Source organism: Garra rufa, chromosome 16 (genome assembly GCF_049309525.1).
Source record: "Garra rufa chromosome 16, GarRuf1.0, whole genome shotgun sequence".
Lineage (NCBI taxonomy): Eukaryota > Metazoa > Chordata > Actinopteri > Cypriniformes > Cyprinidae > Garra > Garra rufa.
Window position 1 is genome coordinate 3,308,634 of NC_133376.1, and position 20,512 is coordinate 3,329,145.

General features: G+C 38.0%; 1 protein-coding gene and 1 long non-coding RNA gene across 2 annotated transcripts; one reads left to right on the forward strand and one right to left on the reverse strand.

Moving 5' to 3' along the window:
• Nucleotides 1-2,129: 2,129 nt before the first annotated feature.
• Nucleotides 2,130-15,959, forward strand: LOC141287896 (zinc-binding protein A33-like). Its single transcript, XM_073819992.1, has 6 exons — nucleotides 2,130-2,723; nucleotides 3,029-3,124; nucleotides 3,233-3,463; nucleotides 3,617-3,639; nucleotides 3,723-3,841; nucleotides 15,272-15,959. The coding sequence occupies exons 1-6, from the start codon at nucleotides 2,322-2,324 to the stop codon at nucleotides 15,814-15,816; spliced, it is 1,416 nt and encodes a 471-aa protein (XP_073676093.1). The 5' UTR covers nucleotides 2,130-2,321; the 3' UTR covers nucleotides 15,817-15,959.
• On the reverse strand, nucleotides 10,406-13,138 carry LOC141287897 (uncharacterized). Its single transcript, XR_012339575.1, has 6 exons — nucleotides 12,525-13,138; nucleotides 11,953-12,018; nucleotides 11,488-11,604; nucleotides 11,283-11,360; nucleotides 10,965-11,198; nucleotides 10,406-10,880 (listed from the first exon to the last, which is right to left on the reverse strand). It is a non-coding gene; the product is annotated as an uncharacterized lncRNA (long non-coding RNA).
• Nucleotides 15,960-20,512: the final 4,553 nt, after the last annotated feature.

The following is a 20,512-nucleotide window of genomic DNA, read 5'->3' on the forward strand; positions in this document are numbered from 1 at the left end:
TTTTTTGGAAATTGTGAAGTCTCAAAGGCACTTTGAGGTGATTTTTGACCCATCTTTTCTGGTTGTGACACTATTATCTAACAATAACACATATTGGCATGCTTAATTTTAAGCAATCTGGCAGCTTTCCTCAGTCTTTTGGGTTTCAACCCAATCTTCTGTAGGAAATAGCGCACAGATGGAGCTGGGAAGCCGCAGCAGCTGACTTCGATAGGAAACAAAGCTGCGATCCAACCTTTAATAGAAGCTTTGTCTACCAGGTCTTGATACTTAGCCTGTCACGTTAAGACATGAGGTCAGGGTCCAAAATGCAGGGAAAGGATTTTAATGAAACAAAACACAAATAAACATAAACAAAAGGCCAACACGGCACAACACAACTAGAATAGAAAATCAAAACAAGAAACACGGTCTAGAATCAGGAACAGGGAAACACACCAAAGACAATGCAGCCAGAATGAGCAGTGAGACATGAGAGTTCTTATAGACCAGATAATAGTGAGCAGGTGTGAGTGTAATCAGTGCTAATGACAAGACAGGAGTGAACAATCAGGAAAGTGCAGTGCAAGGGGAACAGCGACCTCAGGTGGCTGAGGGAAACCCCATAGACCAGATCATGACATAGCCTTCTTCAACTCATGAGAGATTAGGGCAAGCCTGTCCTCCCAGGGCACAGTCAACTCGACTACTAAGATGTTTTTTGTGCTCCTAGACAGAAGAACCATATCTGGTCTAAGTGTAGGCACCACCACCTCTTCTGGAAAGACAAGCTTCGGTAACACTTTCTATGAAGCCCCTATTTATACTACATTATAATGGTATTTCTAAGTAAGGGATAATGTACAGGCAGCCGGTAGTTATCGCAGAAATAAGCCCCGACAGTGTGATCAGGACCCGACGCCAAGCGATAACTACCGGCTGCCTGTACATTATCCCGCTTATTACACCGCTACTTGCCACATAAGGAAAAAACTGGACATGAATATGAATTTGAAACCTTTTATTGGCATATTTGTTTTAAATTAACATTTTTATCCTTCCGCGAAACGATATAGTACCACGTGACTAACATTCAAACTATGTACGTTAGTAAGACAATTTAAATAGATTAATGTCGAAATTTTCCATTGTTAATTGTGGTTGTCCAGTGTTTGTCACAAGATGCCGCCAAACCGTAATCTTTGTTGGCACGGAGGGATTTTAAACATACAAGTAGTACCGGCTATGCGTTATTACTTTGGAGCGGTGATTATTTGAAAAGAACGAACCTGCAAATGTCTCAACTGACCAATCAGAATCAAGCATTCCAAAGAGCCGTGTAATAAGGCGTTATAATGAATGCATAATGTATTATAAAAAATGTTTATACTGTAATATGTTGTATCATCTCATGAATAATCATAACAACAATTATAATACATTATAATACTTGAGTATTTGAGGTTATAACTTTTAAAATTATGATTATGCCTACAAAAAATATTCTTTAGTACTTCTAAAGATGATCTTAAGCACATCTAAGTGTACTCAACTGTGCTATTTTAGGACAGAATGAACATAACCTAAAATGTGCTTTTAACATACTTTCTCTTAAAATAAATAAATAAATAAATTAGTTACCACTTATAATACAACATCTTTCATACATTTTTAAGTATATTCATACATGGAAAATACACTTATTATTAATATCTGTCACTGGTGGTCAATTAAGCTGTCAACCTAACGTTAAAAACGAAAAACAAAATTACAGATTTAAATAAATTGATTCATACATTTTATAAAATATCAACATAACTTGGGCAAAATTTCAAACTTTATGCTTAAACTACAAAAAGGTGTTTTATAATCAGTGTTTGCATTGAGGCAGGGTCACGTAGTGCTCATAAACATTGACTGATGGGGTATTTATAATTCCTGGAAGAAACATCTAAAATAAATATTTTATAAGAATTATTATATAGCATTTAATTCTCTTATAATGCCTAAAATATTTTATATAGCTCCTTTAGTTTGATTCTTTTCTTCAGTTGAGTCCAGGACATGAAAGCTCAAATAAAGTTATACATTCAATAAACTCCACCCTCTCACAACCTTTAACCTACCAGGAAGTGACTAGTCTTATTATTTCTCCCTCGCATATCATACTGAAAGCTAAAAACATGAGTCAGTGTTGTGGAGATCAGAGGAGGACACTATAAATTAAGATTTTGGAGTAGTGTACTGAACAGAACAGATTCTGAATGTAATGGTTATTTACTTTTCAAAGTAAGGTTCAGAAAGTGAAAGTAAATTGTAGATCGTAGCAGCTTTTACAAGAAATGGAAATGGATTCAAAATCTGCTGAAGAGCTTTCTTGTCCCGTGTGCTGTGAAATCTTCAAGGATCCTGTTATTCTGTCCTGTAGTCACAGTTTTTGTAAAGAGTGTCTTCAACAGTTCTGGAAGACCAAGAAAACTCAGGAGTGTCCTGTCTGCAGGAGAAGATCATCAAAAGAGCAGCCGCCACTTAATCTAGCATTAAAAAACTTATGTGAATTATTTTTAAAGGAGCGAAATGAGAGGCGTTCATCAGGATCTGAGGAGATCTGCAGTTTACACAGTGAGAAACTCAAACTCTTCTGTCTGGAGGACAAACAGCCTGTGTGTGTCGTGTGCAGAGACTCAGAGAAACACATCAATCACACATTCAGACCCATCAGTGAAGTGCTTTCATCTCACAAGGTAAGACACATTTCTGAAATATTTGACAGAGTTTCTGAGAAACTTGTCTTTGTTCCTCACCTTCTGTTCATTCCTATTGATTTCCTCCTTGAAAGTAAAGATTTTACTTCCTGACATCCATTACGTCATGGTTCAAATAAAAGTTTAAGCATTGCCAAGCTTGGATCTTTTTAAATGAAATACTTTACAAAATAATAAATTTTTAAAAAATGCTGACATTTTCATGTAAAACTGGGACTGATTCCTGAGGAATCAAAAAATTTCTTAGCTACTTAAGGTTTCACAGATTTTCACCTTAACTCTAGGATGAACTGAATACAGCACTGACATCTTTACAAAACAAGCTCAAACATGCAGAAGAAATGAAAGCAAAGTGTGATAAAACAGTTGAACACATCAAGGTGAGGATATCGAGTAAAGAGTCAAACATTGACACAGAGTTTCTGATGGACATTAGTGGAGTGAGTGTTAATGCAGAGCTGACTGAAGTGAATGTGATGTGGTTTCAGTCTCAAGCTGAGCACACAGAGCGGCAGATTAAAGAGGAGTTTGAGAAACTTCATCAGTTTCTCAGAGATGAAGAAGAAGCTACAATCACTGCACTGAGAGAGGAAGAGGAGCAGAAGAAGCAGATGATGAAGGAGAAGCTGGAGGAGATGAACAGACACATCTCAGCTCTTTCACACACAATCAAAGACACAGAGGAGATGATGAAAGCCAATGACGTCTGCTTTCTAAAGGTGACAACTGAATTTAGCTTCATTGCTTGTGAACAAAACAACCTGACAATTACACAAACAATGACCAAACTATTAAATTGTATAGAGAGAAATTAATATGTTATGAGTGTTTAATGAGATATTAAAATGTTTTTCAAACTCTATATTTTCCAGAACTTTAACATCACGATGGAAAGGTAAGTTGAGCTGCTCGTGTTTCTTCTCTCAATGAATCTGAACTCAAATCCACTGCAGTTCTGACTCCTGAATGTTCTTCCAGAGTCCAGATCTCACAGCCGGATCCACAGATGAGTTCTGGAGCTTTGATTCATGTGCCACATTACTTGGGTAACCTGCCGTTCAGAGTCTGGAAGAAGATGCAGGAAACTGTCCAACACAGTGAGTCTCCAGCAGATTGACATCAGAACAAAAGATTAAATACTTCAGATATAAACAAACACAGAATGATTAACATAATAACCACTTTAAGTTCTATGGAGTTCAAGTAAATTTGAACTATATTTCATAAGATCATGAGATCATACAGAAAACTCATAATGACTACAGAGTGGTGCATGTTTATATTTCTGATACCATCATATTTCAACACGGTCTCACCCCTATTCGTCACATACTGCCGTTTGGTCATTTTCCCCTCACGTCCAAAAGCTGACGTTGAGGGTACCCCCTCTTCGTCGCGTGGCACCGTAGAGGGTCATCCGATAGATTTGAATGCAAATCCCTCATTTTTGGATTTTGACGAAAGGGGGTTAGGCATCCAGATGAGAGCAGTTGCGTACAAATACCACGCAGAATCTTCTACGGCAATTACGTCACCAGCGAGGCTCAGTTCGACCAGTTCACCTGATACGTGGTGTACACCTTCAAGCAGGTAAGTGACCGCAACAATCTTTTCATTATTTTAATTATTTCACTGTTTCTGCATCACTTGCATGGGGTCATGTGTTAAAACGGAAGCTTAGTGGAACAGTTAGCGCGGCTGCTAAATTAGCCTACGATTGAGATTAGCCGAAGCTAACTTCTAACTCGTGCAGTTTGAAATCGATACATAAATAAAACTGTTTTTAATCATATTCACGTGGCTGAAATCAGCTCTACAAATCAACCAGCCTAGTATCGCGTATCATGTAAAAAGTCCGCACATTTACCATATTTTACCATAGTAACGTTCACTGTTGCTCGACAATGTCATGTAAATGCACACTAACCACTAGCTTACTATGGTTTTACCACTGTAACTGTAGTCTTACTGTGGTATTTGTAGTATAAGCACACTAACCACTAGCTTACTATGGTTTTACCACTGTAACCGTAGTCTTACTGTGGTATTTGTAGTATAAGCACACTAACCACTAGCTTACTATGGCTTTACCACTGTAACCGTAGTTTTACTGTGGTATTTGTAGTATAAGCACACTAACCACTAGCTTACTATGGCTTTACCACTGTAACCGTAGTTTTACTGTGGTATTTGTAGTATAAGCACACTAACCACAAAGCTTACTATGGTTTTACCACTGTAACCGTAGTTTTACTGTGGTATTTGTAGTATAAGCACACTAACCACTAGCTTACTGTGGTTTTACCACTGTAACCGTAGTTTTACTGTGGTATTTGTAGTATAAGCACACTAACCACTAGCTTACTATGGTTTTACCACTGTAACCGTAGTTTTACTGTGGTATTTGTAGTATAAGCACACTAACCACAAAGCTTACTATGGTTTTACCACTGTAACCGTAGTTTTACTGTGGTATTTGTAGTATAAGCACACTAACCACAAAGCTTACTATGGTTTTACCACTGTAACCGTAGTTTTACTGTGGTATTTGTAGTATAAGCACACTAACCACTAGCTTACTATGGTTTTACCACTGTAACCGTAGTTTTACTGTGGTATTTGTAGTATAAGCACACTAACCACTAGCTTACTATGGTTTTACCACTGTAACCGTAGTTTTACTGTGGTATTTGTAGTATAAGCACACTAACCACAAAGCTTACTATGGTTTTACCACTGTAACCGTAGTTTTACTGTGGTATTTGTAGTAGGCTATAAGCACACTAACCACAAAGCTTACTATGGTTTTACCACTGTAACTGTAGTTTTACTGTGGTATTTGTAGTATAAGCACACTAACCACAAAGCTTACTATGGTTTTACCACTGTAACTTTAGTTTTACTGTGGTATTTGTAGTATAAGCACACTAACCACTAGCTTACTATGGTTTTACCACTGTAACTGTAGTTTTACTGTGGTATTTGTAGTATAAGCACACTAACCACAAAGCTTACTATGGTTTTACCACTGTAACTGTAGTTTTACTGTGGTATTTGTAGGATATGCACACTAACCACAAAGCTTACTATGGTTTTTTGATTTTACGGTATACTATTTGTAAAGCACAGTAACCACAATGCTTACCACACTTTTAAAAAGTTTTTGTGAAGTAATTGTAATTCAGTATTTTTTTTTTCTGTCTTGCAGTTATGTCAGATCACCTACTCCAGGAGCTCTTTTAAGTAGGGATGCACCGATACGAATCGGCCGATCATGCTTGCGCGTTTTGTCAGTAAAGTCGGTTCTGTAATCAGCGGTAAATGCCATCAGGTGCGTGATTTCACGTTGAGCCGTATATACTACACACAGCCGTTGTTCACTGACGAGCTGCGCACATTCACACTGATAATGAACATTGATTTGCTCGTCGGTAAACAACGGCTGTGTGTAGTATATACGGCTCAACGTGAAATCACGCACCTGATGGCATTTACCGCTGATTACAGAACCGGCTTTACTGACAAAACGCGCAAGCATGATCGGCCGATTCGTATCGGTGCATCCCTACTTTTAAGAAGCCATCTCTGGTAAAAGCCATCACTGTATGAACTGTAATCCATAATTAATCTACACATAGTTTTGCTCTCTCTCTTTCTGTGATTTATCATGACATTTTTAAAATCTCATAATTTTGACCAATTCTGTCAGAAAGCTGCTAGAATTAACAGGGAACTTGAACTCAAAGCTCCCAATGCTGATCTTGAAGAAGCTGTCAAAGAGGCTAAACAAGTCCTTCAATGATTCAATCTTTCACAGTAATGTTGAAGACATTTAGCCATAACTGATTTGCTTTAATCAACGCATCCTTATTTTAGGTGTTAATAATGACTTTCCTTACAGTCCTTCCTCTCAAATATTTTGGTCACAGATTTTGTTTAGCACATTGTCTCAACATGTGTGTATTTCTCTTTGTTTCAGGGTAAAGGGAAGACCAAAGGAAGGCCTGTCATGGGATTTGAATTGGGCCATGTTGTGCATTTATGGAAAAGACCAAAAGCAAAGGCAAACATTCCAATGGTATGTCAATGTTGGTCTGAGCACCATGACTGAACTGTACTGCAATATCATATATCAATATATATATATGATATTGTACAAGTGTACTCAAACAAAATTCTCAGATTTTTCACTTTTACTTCTGTCATTGGCCATTGCCTCAACTCTCATGTTAATTGTGTCCATTGTAAGTAGTCAGAGTGTTTATACCAATCCAGTTCATATTAAGTCCATTGTATTCTCTCTATATTAACCTTTACAAATTGGCACTGCCTCTTCCTGTTCTAACAGTACATGATATCTGCCCACACCTCAGAGGCTCAGAGCCTTTTTCTATGTTGATTTTTATTTAACACATCTGTATAAGAAGCACAAGTCTGGAAATGCTAGTTTATCTTGTCACAAATCAGATCATTGGTAAATTTGGCCAAATCAGATTGCTTAAAGCGGTTCATACCAAGAGCAAGAACAACAATAAGAACTATTTTAGCATCCACACCAACGGACGATAGCGTTCTGTTTACACGCTACAGTCATCTGCCATCTGTTGTCAATGTTTTTGTTGTTCATCATGTGATAAATTCTCTTTCTTCCTGTCTTGCAGGATTTCTCACAGACTACTTCTGTATATACATATACAGTGATAGTGACAGGAGTGACCACAGTAGAGATGGGAGTGTTGACTGTAGAGGAGAAAGTTAAATAATAATATTTTATGGGACATTCATATTTGTACTTAACTAGCACACTGTAAATACTGTTACATTTCTATTCCTTAAATTTATTTGTCTTTTACTATACTAAGTGCCTTTTTATTTTATTTATTTTATACATTTATTTATTTCATAATTTTACTATGTTTAATATGTTTATCTGTGCTGCTTTCTTGTTTTATTGCTGCTGGTCTTTTTGAGCTACCAAACAAATTTCGTTGTATAACTACAATGACAATAACGTATCTTTATCTTTATCTTTATCTTTATCTTTATCTTTATCTTTTAATTGTTATTAACCAATAATTTGTCTTGCATTTAGTCACAATAGAAGCAAACAACAATTACAGGAGAGATATATTTTTAAAGGTAATAATTGTAAAATATTGAAGTATTGTTCTAATCATTTTTTTTGGCCTATTAGTTTGTTAAACATAAGCATTGAATATTATCTGGCATCTGGCATCTTAACGTTTTCTGTAAACAAATTCTCTTTTTATTTTTGAATATTAGACAATCTTTTTAAGGGGTTTTCTATTGCCTATTTTTTTAATTACCTCTATGCAAATGCATTTCAAATACAATCAACTACTTGTTTTGTCTTTTTTTTTTTTTTTTTTTCGTAATGGCACAAACTGGAGAGAGAGAATGCTGTTCTGGGCACTGTTTATCTGTGAAAAGTTTGATGTCAATAAACATTGGGAAATGACTACAAAATGTGTGATTCATTATTTTATTCTTATAGTTCATCTGTCAGGTCTAAGAATTGCAATTTTGTAAGGTCCATTTCCAGGAAGCAGAAGTGATTAATTGTTTACCCTTAATACACTGTAAATGTTACAAAAGCTAAATTAAACAGTAGGAAAAAGCTTCATGTTTAAATAATCATTAGAGGTGCATGTTTTTTTGTTTTGAAAGCAAATTAAATATTTTGAATTATTGTTCACAGCAATTTATATCTAAGTTTTGAGTTTAAATATTGTACATACATTTATATTAGTGTGAACATAATTTGATAATTTTAATGGGAACCATTATGCCCTTATTTAAACAAATAAAAATTATCCCAGTAATCAAATCTATTGCTGCATCAAGTTAACCAAACTATCCAATCTGTTGTTCCAGTTTTATGTTGAGTGGGGACAAATAAATATTTAACTGAATATTTGTATTTGCCACAAGAACCCGGAAGAACCTGTTATAAATGACCATATGTGGACAAGTAAGTGAGACGACTTACTTGTTGCCATTTGGAACTCGCTGTGATTGGACTATCTTTTAATCCAAATGAAAAACAACGCTTAATGTTGCAAAGTCCGTGTTGCTCTTATTATTACATCAGTAATACCTTCAGTTAACAACGAAGTGTTGCTATGTTGTGAGAACTTCCTAATTTACAGAGATCCTAACCCTAACCCTAAGCAGATCTTAAACTACAAATAACAGCGCCATTTTTTTCGTGTTCTATAGATAGAATGGAAGAGGTTTGTGGGTAATGTAGTTTAAAATGTTTAATATTAAAATAGTGGAAAATGCAATCTTTTTTGAACAAAGGTTTATCTAAACATGTTCATTGTGTAAATATCTATGACATATTTAAGAGGCAGGCTGAAATTTGTTTTTTTTCTAAGATCACTTTTTAAAACACCTTTATACCACATTTCCATGTATGTTTGAAAACTGTGTCCAACATTATGTAATTAACATAGCATAAGTAGTTGTCCTGCCAATTTTCTCTTTGACATTATAATCAGACACTGATTTACAGCCATTTGAAATGTTCATTTTTTTGCTCTTCCATGGGACTCTACTGGGCCCCTGGAGATGGAAGGGCAGTAAAAACACACAAATCTATTCTCATCATGGACAACACACTGTGCTGAGTCACATTTTTTAGATTGTCTTTTCAACAATTTGCCAATATGTAAGTTGCAAGTCATAGTTATCTTAGAATAAGAATAGACATTTCCTATTTGAATTGCGCTCCATTTATTTCATTAGATCAGGAGCAAGAACACAGTGATGACAGGAAATTAAGACACCAGTTTAAACAACCAATACATATTGTGACACTTCTTTGTACTATTACACAATGTCAGTGTGTCATTCAGTAAGAAAAGGTACAGACAGTGTGGTTTATGCAAAAGCCATACAATTCATTCAATGCAAAGGATCATAATATAAAAGACATCATTTGTATCTTTGTCAAATATTCCTCATCTTTGTCCTTTGTCCATCTTTGCAAAACATCAGTAATGTGCATGCTCATCTTATTTATTATACAGTACAGGATTTGTGTTGATCTTTCCCTGGTCCATCACCCTCAGCTGTGCATAAAGTGCCTGTAGCAATATAGTCGCAGTCTCTTCTAATGAATCTTTCAGCCTTCCCTTCATGTAATGAAGGTCATTAATATGACCAAATGTCACATCTTAATTAAAACACTCATGGTAATTATGTGTATTGTTAACTAAACTAAATGGTGTATTTACCAAACACCATTCCTAATAAAGAATATTTACCATACGTTATTATCCAATACTTTGTGCAATACATCACTAAGACAGATACAGTAACATATTAAGACAAATGATATTCAAGAGAAATAAAAATGTGTTATGTTAAAACCATGTTATTTTAACCAGATGAAGCCTCCCAAATGCATGCATGGTTAAATGTCTTCAGCATCATAGAATCACATTCAGTTTCCTGCTCATCATCAGAGCTCTCTTGGTTTTCTTCCTCTTGCTTATCCATATCCCTATCTTAATAATCCCCTTCCGTGTCATGAACAATTTCGGTTGTTATTCATCACACTACAGTACAACTGACGGACAAAAGACATGTGACCAATTCAAATCATATCACTTTATTTTCACAATACCATGATCACAAGTGTACAGGCGGTGACATTTTTTTGTGCAAACTGCAGCATGACAGTAAAGACAACAAATGTTCAATATATAGGCAACACACATATAAGGGACTCAATACAGGTAGAGAACAATATGGTAAATAGTATGCTATACAGAGATCATGAAATTAAAACAATCACAGTACGCATACCTTTGCAGCGCAGTGTGGAATGAATTAGTGCAAACAGAATGTCATGGTGCAGAATAATAGTGAGTTAGAGTCCAGACAGTGCATCTATTAGAGTGCTGTGCATATGAGCTTGATGTGCTGTGTATTGTTTCTGGTACAAGTTCAGTGCAGTCTAATTGCCTGTGGAAAAATGTGTCTGCTGGTGCAGGTTCTGCAATAACTTCTGCCTGATGGTAACGATGAGAGTAATCCATGGCTCTGGTGGCTGGAGTCTCTGATGGTCCTCTGTGCTTTCCTCACACACCAACTGATGTAAATATCCTGGAGGGACATAACATGTATTTAGGGTGTTGTAAATCAATAAACAATATATATTTTTATTTTTAATTGTTGCATTGGACTTACCATTGATTCTTGTTGGAGATATGGGCCAAAAGGATCCCTTCACAACTATTTTGCAGTTGTTCAGTTGAAACAACTGAGTAAACAGTGAAGTTTACTTTTATGGACCGTAACATCTGAGCTGTCACAGTAGAGTTGTTCAGGAATGCAGTCTTCATCGCAGTTAACTGGTGGTTTCAGGCTGCAATGATGCATCTGGTGGCCATTGAATTGATATCGTCAACTGCCTTCATCCTCCTTCAAACAAACAGACAAAACAATAAGTCAACAATATTTCCAGAGAAATAGTGTTGATGAATAGGTGCAGGTGTCAGTACTCACCATATTTGGCCAATCCTGCCCAAATTCCAGATAATGGAATTGGAGATGATAGCACAGTTGATATGCCAATTCTAGGAGCTATAAAAAAAGAAGTGCATGTGAAAATGGTAACTGCTGTCTTTTGAGAGATTAACATCAATTGCTATACCCCATATAACCCTAACCCATGTAACTACATTGCTTGATGTATTGCATACATACATACCAGTGGAAATGTGCAACTTTTCAGCTCTGTGTTTGGGCACAAGAAGACCATGTTCATTCCTCATTCATCAGGACTGGCTTGCTGGGACTGATTTTCTTTGCATTTTTTGGTCTTCAGCTTTAAAACAATACAATATTTATTGACCCAATTTTTAATTATTATTGTTGTTTAAACATAAATTAAGCAGTTATAATTATATACTTCAAGCTCAAGTTCCCTGGCAACTCTAGCAGGCTCCTGAGTTCATCTGTATACATTTCTATTCAGAGTCTGAGAAAAGGCCATCTTGCAAACTCTAAGCTTCTATTTTTCAACAGAGCACAAAATAATGTGTTAAGTGAGGGAGTAAAGAAATAAGATGAAGAGAAATAGGCAGAATTGTGTAAGTTTAACAAAATGAGAAGAAAGCAGCATTAGAAAAAAAAAACAATTATTTAACAGCAAACTAAAATGAAATATAATTACCTGCTGATGGTTTTGTTGTAAGCAGTTTAAAGGCCTCTTCACACCAAGGATGAGTCCACACCACAGCTATTTGACATAAAATGACACAGAAACAATATGGTTGGAATCTCTTTCAGAACAGATTTTTCCAGATTCCAAAACATTGACAGCCAATCAAAATCCACCACACTATAAATAGCCTGAGCATTTAAATGCAGACAACATAACTGCAGCACACGCTTATAATAAAAAAAAAAAAAAAAAAAAAATGTTATTTTCTGTTAGTGTGTTAGTCATTATAATTCTTGCTCTTGGTGTGAACAGCTTTAAGTGACCTGATTTGGCCAAATTAACTGAAGGTCTGATTTCTCACATGACAAGTTAGAGATAGGAGTGAGTGTTGACTAGAAGAGAAAAAAATAAAATAAAAATCAGTAGACATGCAAGGCTTGGTAAATTGTATTAGTTATTAATATTTCGACATGACACTTTGTTGGTTGTTCTTTCTGATGGGGCTGTAGGGTATGTAAAGATGCTGCACAATTTAACTACAGTACAGTTCAGTCAAGGTGCTCAGACCAACATTGACATACCATTGGAATGTTTGCCTTTGCTTTTGGTCTTTTCCATATATGCACAACATGGCCCAATTCAAATCCCATGACAGGCCTTCCTTTGGTCTTCCCTTTACCCTGAAACAAAGAGAAATACACACATGTTGAGACAATGTGCTAAACAAAATCTGTGACCAAAATATTTGAGAGGAAGGACTGTAAGGAAAGTTATTATTAACACCTAAAATAAGGATGCGTTGATTAAAGCAAATCAGTTATAGCTAAATGTCTTCAACATTACTGTGAAAGATTGAATCATTGAAGGACTTGTTTAGCCTCTTTGACAGCTTCTTCAAGATCAGCATTGGGAGCTTTGAGTTCAAGTTCCCTGTTAATTCTAGCAGCTTTCTGACAGAATTGGTCAAAATTATGAGATTTTAAAAATGTCATGATAAATCACAGAAAGAGAGAGAGCAAAACTATGTGTAGATTAATTATGGATTACAGTTCATACAGTGATGGCTTTTACCAGAGATGGCTTCTTAAAAGTAGGGATGCACCGATACGAATCGGCCGATCATGCTTGCGCGTTTTGTCAGTAAAGCCGGTTCTGTAATCAGCGGTAAATGCCATCAGGTGCGTGATTTCACGTTGAGCCGTATATACTACACACAGCCGTTGTTTACCGACGAGCTGCGCAAATCAATGTTCATTATCAGTGTGAATGTGCGCAGCTCGTCAGTGAACAACGGCTGTGTGTAGTATATACGGCTCAACGTGAAATCACGCACCTGATGGCATTTACCGCTGATTACAGAACCGGCTTTACTGACAAAACGCGCAAGTGATCGGCCGATTCGTATCGGTGCATCCCTACTTAAAAGAGCTCCTGGAGTAGGTGATCTGACATAACTGCAAGACAGAAAAAAAAAATACTGAATTACAATTACTTCACAAAAACTTTTTATAAGTGTGGTAAGCATTGTGGTTACTGTGCTTTACAAATAGTATACCGTAAAATCAAAAAACCATAGTAAGCTTTGTGGTTAGTGTGCATATCCTACAAATACCACAGTAAAACTACAGTTACAGTGGTAAAACCATAGTAAGCTTTGTGGTTAGTGTGCTTATACTACAAATACCACAGTAAAACTACAGTTACAGTGGTAAAACCATAGTAAGCTTTGTGGTTAGTGTGCTTATACTACAAATACCACAGTAAAACTACAGTTACAGTGGTAAAACCATAGTAAGCTAGTGGTTAGTGTGCTTATACTACAAATACCACAGTAAAACTACAGTTACAGTGGTAAAACCATAGTAAGCTTTGTGGTTAGTGTGCTTATACTACAAATACCACAGTAAAACTACAGTTACAGTGGTAAAACCATAGTAAGCTAGTGGTTAGTGTGCATATACTACAAATACCACAGTAAAACTACAGTTACAGTGGTAAAACCATAGTAAGCTAGTGGTTAGTGTGCTTATACTACAAATACCACAGTAAGACTACAGTTACAGTGGTAAAACCATAGTAAGCTAGTGGTTAGTGTGCATATACTACAAATACCACAGTAAAACTACAGTTACAGTGGTAAAACCATAGTAAGCTAGTGGTTAGTGTGCTTATACTACAAATACCACAGTAAGACTACAGTTACAGTGGTAAAACCATAGTAAGCTAGTGGTTAGTGTGCTTATACTACAAATACCACAGTAAAACTACGGTTACAGTGGTAAAACCATAGTAAGCTAGTGGTTAGTGTGCTTATACTACAAATACCACAGTGAAACTACGGTTACAGTGGTAAAACCATAGTAAGCTTTGTGGTTAGTGTGCTTATACTACAAATACCACAGTAAAACTACGGTTACAGTGGTAAAACCATAGTAAGCTTTGTGGTTAGTGTGCTTATAGCCTACTACAAATACCACAGTAAAACTACGGTTACAGTGGTAAAACCATAGTAAGCTAGTGGTTAGTGTGCTTATACTACAGATACCACAGTAAAACTACGGTTACAGTGGTAAAACCATAGTAAGCTAGTGGTTAGTGTGCTTATACTACAAATACCACAGTAAGACTACAGTTACAGTGGTAAAACCATAGTAAGCTAGTGGTTAGTGTGCATTTACATGACATTGTCGAGCAACAGTGAACGTTACTATGGTAAAATATGGTAAATGTGCGGACTTTTTACATGATACGCGATACTAGGCTGGTTGATTTGTAGAGCTGATTTCAGCCACGTGAATATGATTAAAAACAGTTTTATTTATGTATCGATTTCAAACTGCACGAGTTAGAAGTTAGCTTCGGCTAATCTCAATCGTAGGCTAATTTAGCAGCCGCGCTAACTGTTCCACTAAGCTTCCGTTTTAACACATGACCCCATGCAAGTGATGCAGAAACAGTGAAATAATTAAAATAATGAAAAGATTGTTGCGGTCACTTACCTGCTTGAAGGTGTACACCACGTATCAGGTGAACTGGTCGAACTGAGCCTCGCTGGTGACGTAATTGCCGTAGAAGATTCTGCGTGGTATTTGTACGCAACTGCTCTCATCTGGATGCCTAACCCCCTTTCGTCAAAATCCAAAGATGAGGGATTTGCATTCAAATCTATCGGATGACCCTCTACGGTGCCACGCGACGAAGAGGGGGTACCCTCAACGTCAGCTTATGGGCGTGAGGGGAAAATGACCAAACGGCAGTATGTGACGAATAGGGGTGAGACCGTGTTGATTTCATCCACTAATCTGTCATAATGTTGTCCTCTTTGCAGCTCCATTGACTCTAGATCCAAACACAGCAGCTTGTTCTCTCACACTCTCTCCTGATCTGACCAGTGTGTCGTACAGTGATGTACGTCAAAATGTTCCTGATAATCCAGAGAGGTTTGATGAGTATCCATTAGTTCTGGGTTCAGAGGGCTTTAACTCAGGAACACACTGCTGGGATGTGGAGGTTAAAGACAATACACTCTGGAGTGTTGGAATAACCACAGCATCAAACCAAAGGAAGGGAGAGGTTTTCTTCAACACTAATGTCTGGCGTGTGCTGTACATGGACAGCAAATACAGCTCAAAATCCCCAAAGCAACCCTTTACTTTCTTGACAGTTAAAGAGAAGCCTAAGCGTGTGAGAGTTCATCTGGACTATGACAGAGGAAAGGTGTCATTCTCTGATTCTCTAACTAACATCTGTTTGTGTACATTCACAACAACCTTCACTGAAACTGTCTTTCCATTCTTATATAATCACTGCACAACTTCCCCTCTGAGGATCTTACCAGTTAAACTGATTGTAACAACAGAAAATTACAGTTAAATCTCATTCTGCTTTCAGATAAATTCAGTTGAGGTACAAAATGTTTTTGTTTTTTTTTTGTTATGTTTATTAAGTTGGCTTGAGAAAGCCAACTTACTGATCTGCTATTTAAAACTTCTTATTATTATTATTCTTATTCTGAGACTAAAACTTATCAACTCTATCTCCTTCATAGACTTACATTGACGGAATGTTCAAATGAGCCAACACTATGATATATTATCTATATCATGCTAACAATATGCTAATCATGCTTGAAACATGCTAGTAATTTGATAATCATGCTAGAATCATGCTAGCAACATGCTAATCATTCTAACAACATGCTAGCAACTTGCTAATCATGCTAGTGACATGCTAGTCATGCTAGCAACATGATAATAACTTGATAATAATTTTAGCAACATGCTAATAACCTGCTAGTCATGTTAACAACATGCTAATAACTTGCTAATAACATTAGCAACATGTTAGAAACATGCTAGTAACTTGTTGTTAATCATGCTAGAAACATGCTAGTAACTTGCTAGTCATGCTAAAAACAACTAAAACATACTAGCAACTTGCTTTTGAACTGTTTTACTTTTAAACTTCTTAAACATTTTAAACTTTTTAAACTTTTTAAACTTCTCAAACTTTCTGGTCCGTTTTTTTCAAGGCAACTTTAAGTTTGTCTCAACAAACTTTTGTATCTAGCTTTCTTTGTTATTTATTAGGGACAGAACATTATACATGAATCAATTAAGTTTAAACAAACATAATTTGTTAAAGTTATTTCAACGTAATGGAATTAAGTTATTTTTAAAGGTGCAGTGTGCAAATATTAGCGACATCTAATGGTGAGGTTGTGAATTGCACATAGAGAAGCTGGGGTAGCCAACACAAGACAAAGATATCGCCATCTGAGACAGCAGAGAATGAGGTTTCTTCAAGAATTCAGCAAACTGATATGTTATTGGGAACACAGTCTCGTGTAGCCAAGGTCTGGAATTCATGGCAGCTTTCATTGACCCACTTGTCAAACAACCAATCACAGTTTGTTTCGTTCAGCGTCACGTTTCAGTGCATGGAAATGCCCCCACAACAACAGACTGGCGTGCAACAAGTCAGTCACTGAAATAACCAGCATCGAAAGTTAAATAAGAAGAGGGAGAACAAGCAGTAAGTCAGTAATTTGTTCGCAAATGTCGCAAATGTGTATAACAACAATGGCGTCTGCATAAGCACTGAGTAAATCTGTCTGCGCTTTGTTTCCCGGCGGACCGACATTCAGAAAAGTGTTTCCAGTTAAGTGTACCATATGCATCAGACGTTTAGCCAACGTTCCGTGTGCGTGACGTCTGAGGCTGAGACTATTGAGAACATTATAGTTGTTCATTATTGTCAACAACACAGTGATGAAACGCAGTATGTTGTGTGTATTCTGATGCATTTCTGTCAGTAGATATTTCTAAATACTACACACTTCACCTTTAAGTGACCTAATTAAGTAGTTTCAAAGTGATTGCTAACTCTTTATTTGCACATAACTAAAACATAAGATTGTGTTAGCTTACAAGATATTTGTCACAGACTCAGCCACACCATCCACCTTCACCTGTTCATAATCACCTGATTACTGATCACCAACACCTGTGTCTACTTCCCTGCTCCACATAAAAGACTACTTTCCTCATTCACTCGCTGGCTGATCTTGAGGTTACATGCTATCTGTTGTTCACTTCACTTACGGTGCGGATCACGTTTCTCCTGAACTGTTTCCTTCTGTTTGGATTTGTTAGAATGGACTTCTGAGTTCGTATGGATTTACCTGCAAGAAAGAGATAAGGATTTATATCTTCTGTTTGAGCTTTCTGAGACTGTTTATGTTGATACTTACTCATCTGAGTTGGCTATATATTGTGCGGAATAAAGAAGCTTGCTTAACCTTTACCCACTTTGTCCGTCTCTGGGTCAATATCACTAAAAGTGCCTTTGGTGTCCCCACAAGAATCAGTCATCATGACCATAATGCAAAATAATGAATTTCTGAGGTTTTAATATAAATGGACAAATGTTTACATGCATACAAGAACATAAGTCTCTTGAAATAAGCTTTTCTCATTTTATACAATTATCTTTGATTGGATGTATGTGGCATGTCCCTCACACTGCTCCGCTAACTTCGCGGAGTGTAAAAAGTAGCTCAGTTACATTAAAAAAAAAAAAAAAACATTTTGAAAGTTCTTATTGTCCTCAAGTTATTTGATAAAGCAAGTCATTTTGATAATTTCTATTGTTTTCATAATAATTTTAAGCATTTTGCATGTGTCCCTGAAATTGCTGTCCACCCCGTCATAATGTGGTAAATGCCCCTTTAAGAAACCATCTGATGTACTTAATGACATCCCCTTCCCCAATTTGTCTTTCTTCAGTGGAGGTTAAAACATCTGCTGCACACACAATAAGTATCTACACTTATATTTCCTATTTTTTCTCATATTGTCTTAGTAGTTGAATGTTGTCATGCTTAACATGTCCACCCTGTCATAGTGAAATATTATTATAAAATCATTTCAGGAAAAAAAAAAAAAAAACAGTATTCAGTCAGCTTCAACAATGAATCACTTTGCTAGCTGCAGGTACATGTGCTCATTGAATGCTAACTATAGCAAAAAAAAAAAAATGTCCACCCTGTTGCTGTCACGGATTGGTCAGGTTCTGCACCCACAATCACTCCCAGATCACCTTCACCTGAATACTGATTAATGGACACCTGCACTCAATCATCACCAGCACACAAAAGCCACTCTCCACACACCACTCATGGTCCGGGCTCGTTCTAGCGAAAGCGGACTGCTAGTGTCTCTCTACGAGTCTCACTATCTGAAATACTTACCTTATTGTACTTACCTGATCTCTGTCTCGTTCCAGTCCTCCCAGTTCCAGTCTTCTGTGTCTTCTCAGTCTCCAGTCGTCAGTGGTGTGTGCCGTAAGCTGACTTCCACGTCAGCGGAGGGTGGCGGATTCACGGACTCTCAGTATCCCTCCGGCTATCGTTCTTGGAATCCTCCAGTCTTGCCACCTGCGAAAGAAAGGACCTGTTATTCACTCCACGTCTTCACCCGGCTCCGAATTCTTCTATACAAGTCATACTCACCATCACGAGAACTCCATTCACCTCCGGCACTGCTGCTCTTAACAAAATAAACATCACTTGTATTATACTCACCTTGTTGTCCCGTCTGCTTCATAACAGGAATCCCGGACCATAACCGCAAGCATGAGTGCGCAGGATCCTTTCCAAGAACTAGTGGATTCTCTACGGAAGGTTTTACTGTCATCTCCATCTGTCACCCCTTCCGCACCGCCGGCACCCACACCTCCATGCACTTCTTCGGATCCTCTACCATCCAGTCCCATGGCCCGACCAGCGCCCTACGCTGGCGGGGCGGAGGAGTGCAATGGATTTCTACTGCAATGTTCTCTAGTCTTTTCTATGCAACCAGCGCTCTATCCTACAGACCAGTCTAAAATAGCGTTTATCACCTCTCTTCTCACAGGACCAGCTTTGAAGTGGGCCGAATCGATGTGGCAGCAAAGCGGGCCGACCACTCGTTCCATCCAGGCATTCATCGCTCACTTCAAGGAAGTGTTTAGCCGTACAGACGGGGAAGTATCAGCGGGTGAGCAGCTTTATCACTTGTCACAAGGATCGATGTCAACTCATGAGTATGCCTTACGTTTTCGAACCCTAGCTGCTGCCAGTGGATGGAACGAGCGGTCGTTGCTGACCACCTATCGTCTCGGGCTCGAACCCCGTCTTCGCCTCCAACTAGCTGCGTCAGATGACGCTATGGGTCTAGAGCGCTTCATACAACAGCCCATTAGATGTTCTGACCGTATGCAATCATACCAGACTCTCTCCGATGTCTCTTCTAATGCACTCCTCCGCCCAGTGGAGACCGCCAGCCCTCCAGAACCAGAACCTATGATACTTGAATCTGGTAGACTGTCAGCCGCTGAGCGACAGAGAAGGCTGACCCGGGGTTTGTGTCTCTATTGTGGAGCCAGTGGGCATGTACGGATGAAATGCCCCCTTCGTCCTGTTCCTACCGTCCGAAGTTGAAAAGATGTATCCTCTGTCTACATGTGTTCAGTTAACCACTTCCACGTCTTCTGTCATAGCCCACGCTCTCATCGACTCCGGGTCAGCGGGAAACTTCATCTCGGGGAACCTCTGTCGCCAGCTGCAGCTCCGAACCGAAGCTTCGTCGAGCGTCTACCAGATTCAGCCCATAACACGTTCCATCACTGCACGACCCCGTATCCATCGTAAATGCCAACTCATCCACCTACAGATTGGAGCTCTTCACCAAGAGGAAATTCAACTTCTGGTTCTGGAGGGGGCCACCATGGACATCATCTTGGGGCGCCCGTGGCTGGTGAAGCACAATCCCATCATCTCTTGGGGCAACGGAGAGGTAATCCGGTGGGGCCACGACTGTTTTCCAGAGTGCTTTCCAGAAATTCCACGTCCTATTCCAAGACCCATTCCGGTCTGCGCCACGTCCATCGAGAGCCCTCTGGAGCAACGATCCACCAAGATTCCAAATATCTACTCCTCCTTCCAGGACGTCTTCTGCCCCAAGAGAGCTTCCCAGCTACCTCCCCATCGGCCATGGGACTGTGCCATAGACCTGATTCCAGATGCTCC

Bases quoted from the DNA above. Each gene is read 5' to 3' on its own strand.
- LOC141287896 (XM_073819992.1), top strand. From the start codon at position 2,322: ATGGAAATGGATTCAAAATCTGCTGAAGAGCTTTCTTGTCCCGTGTGC. The intron at 2,724-3,028 runs GTAAGACACATT...CCTTAACTCTAG, and splicing joins AAGTGCTTTCATCTCACAAG to GATGAACTGAATACAGCACT. The intron at 3,640-3,722 runs GTAAGTTGAGCT...ATGTTCTTCCAG, and splicing joins TTTAACATCACGATGGAAAG to AGTCCAGATCTCACAGCCGG.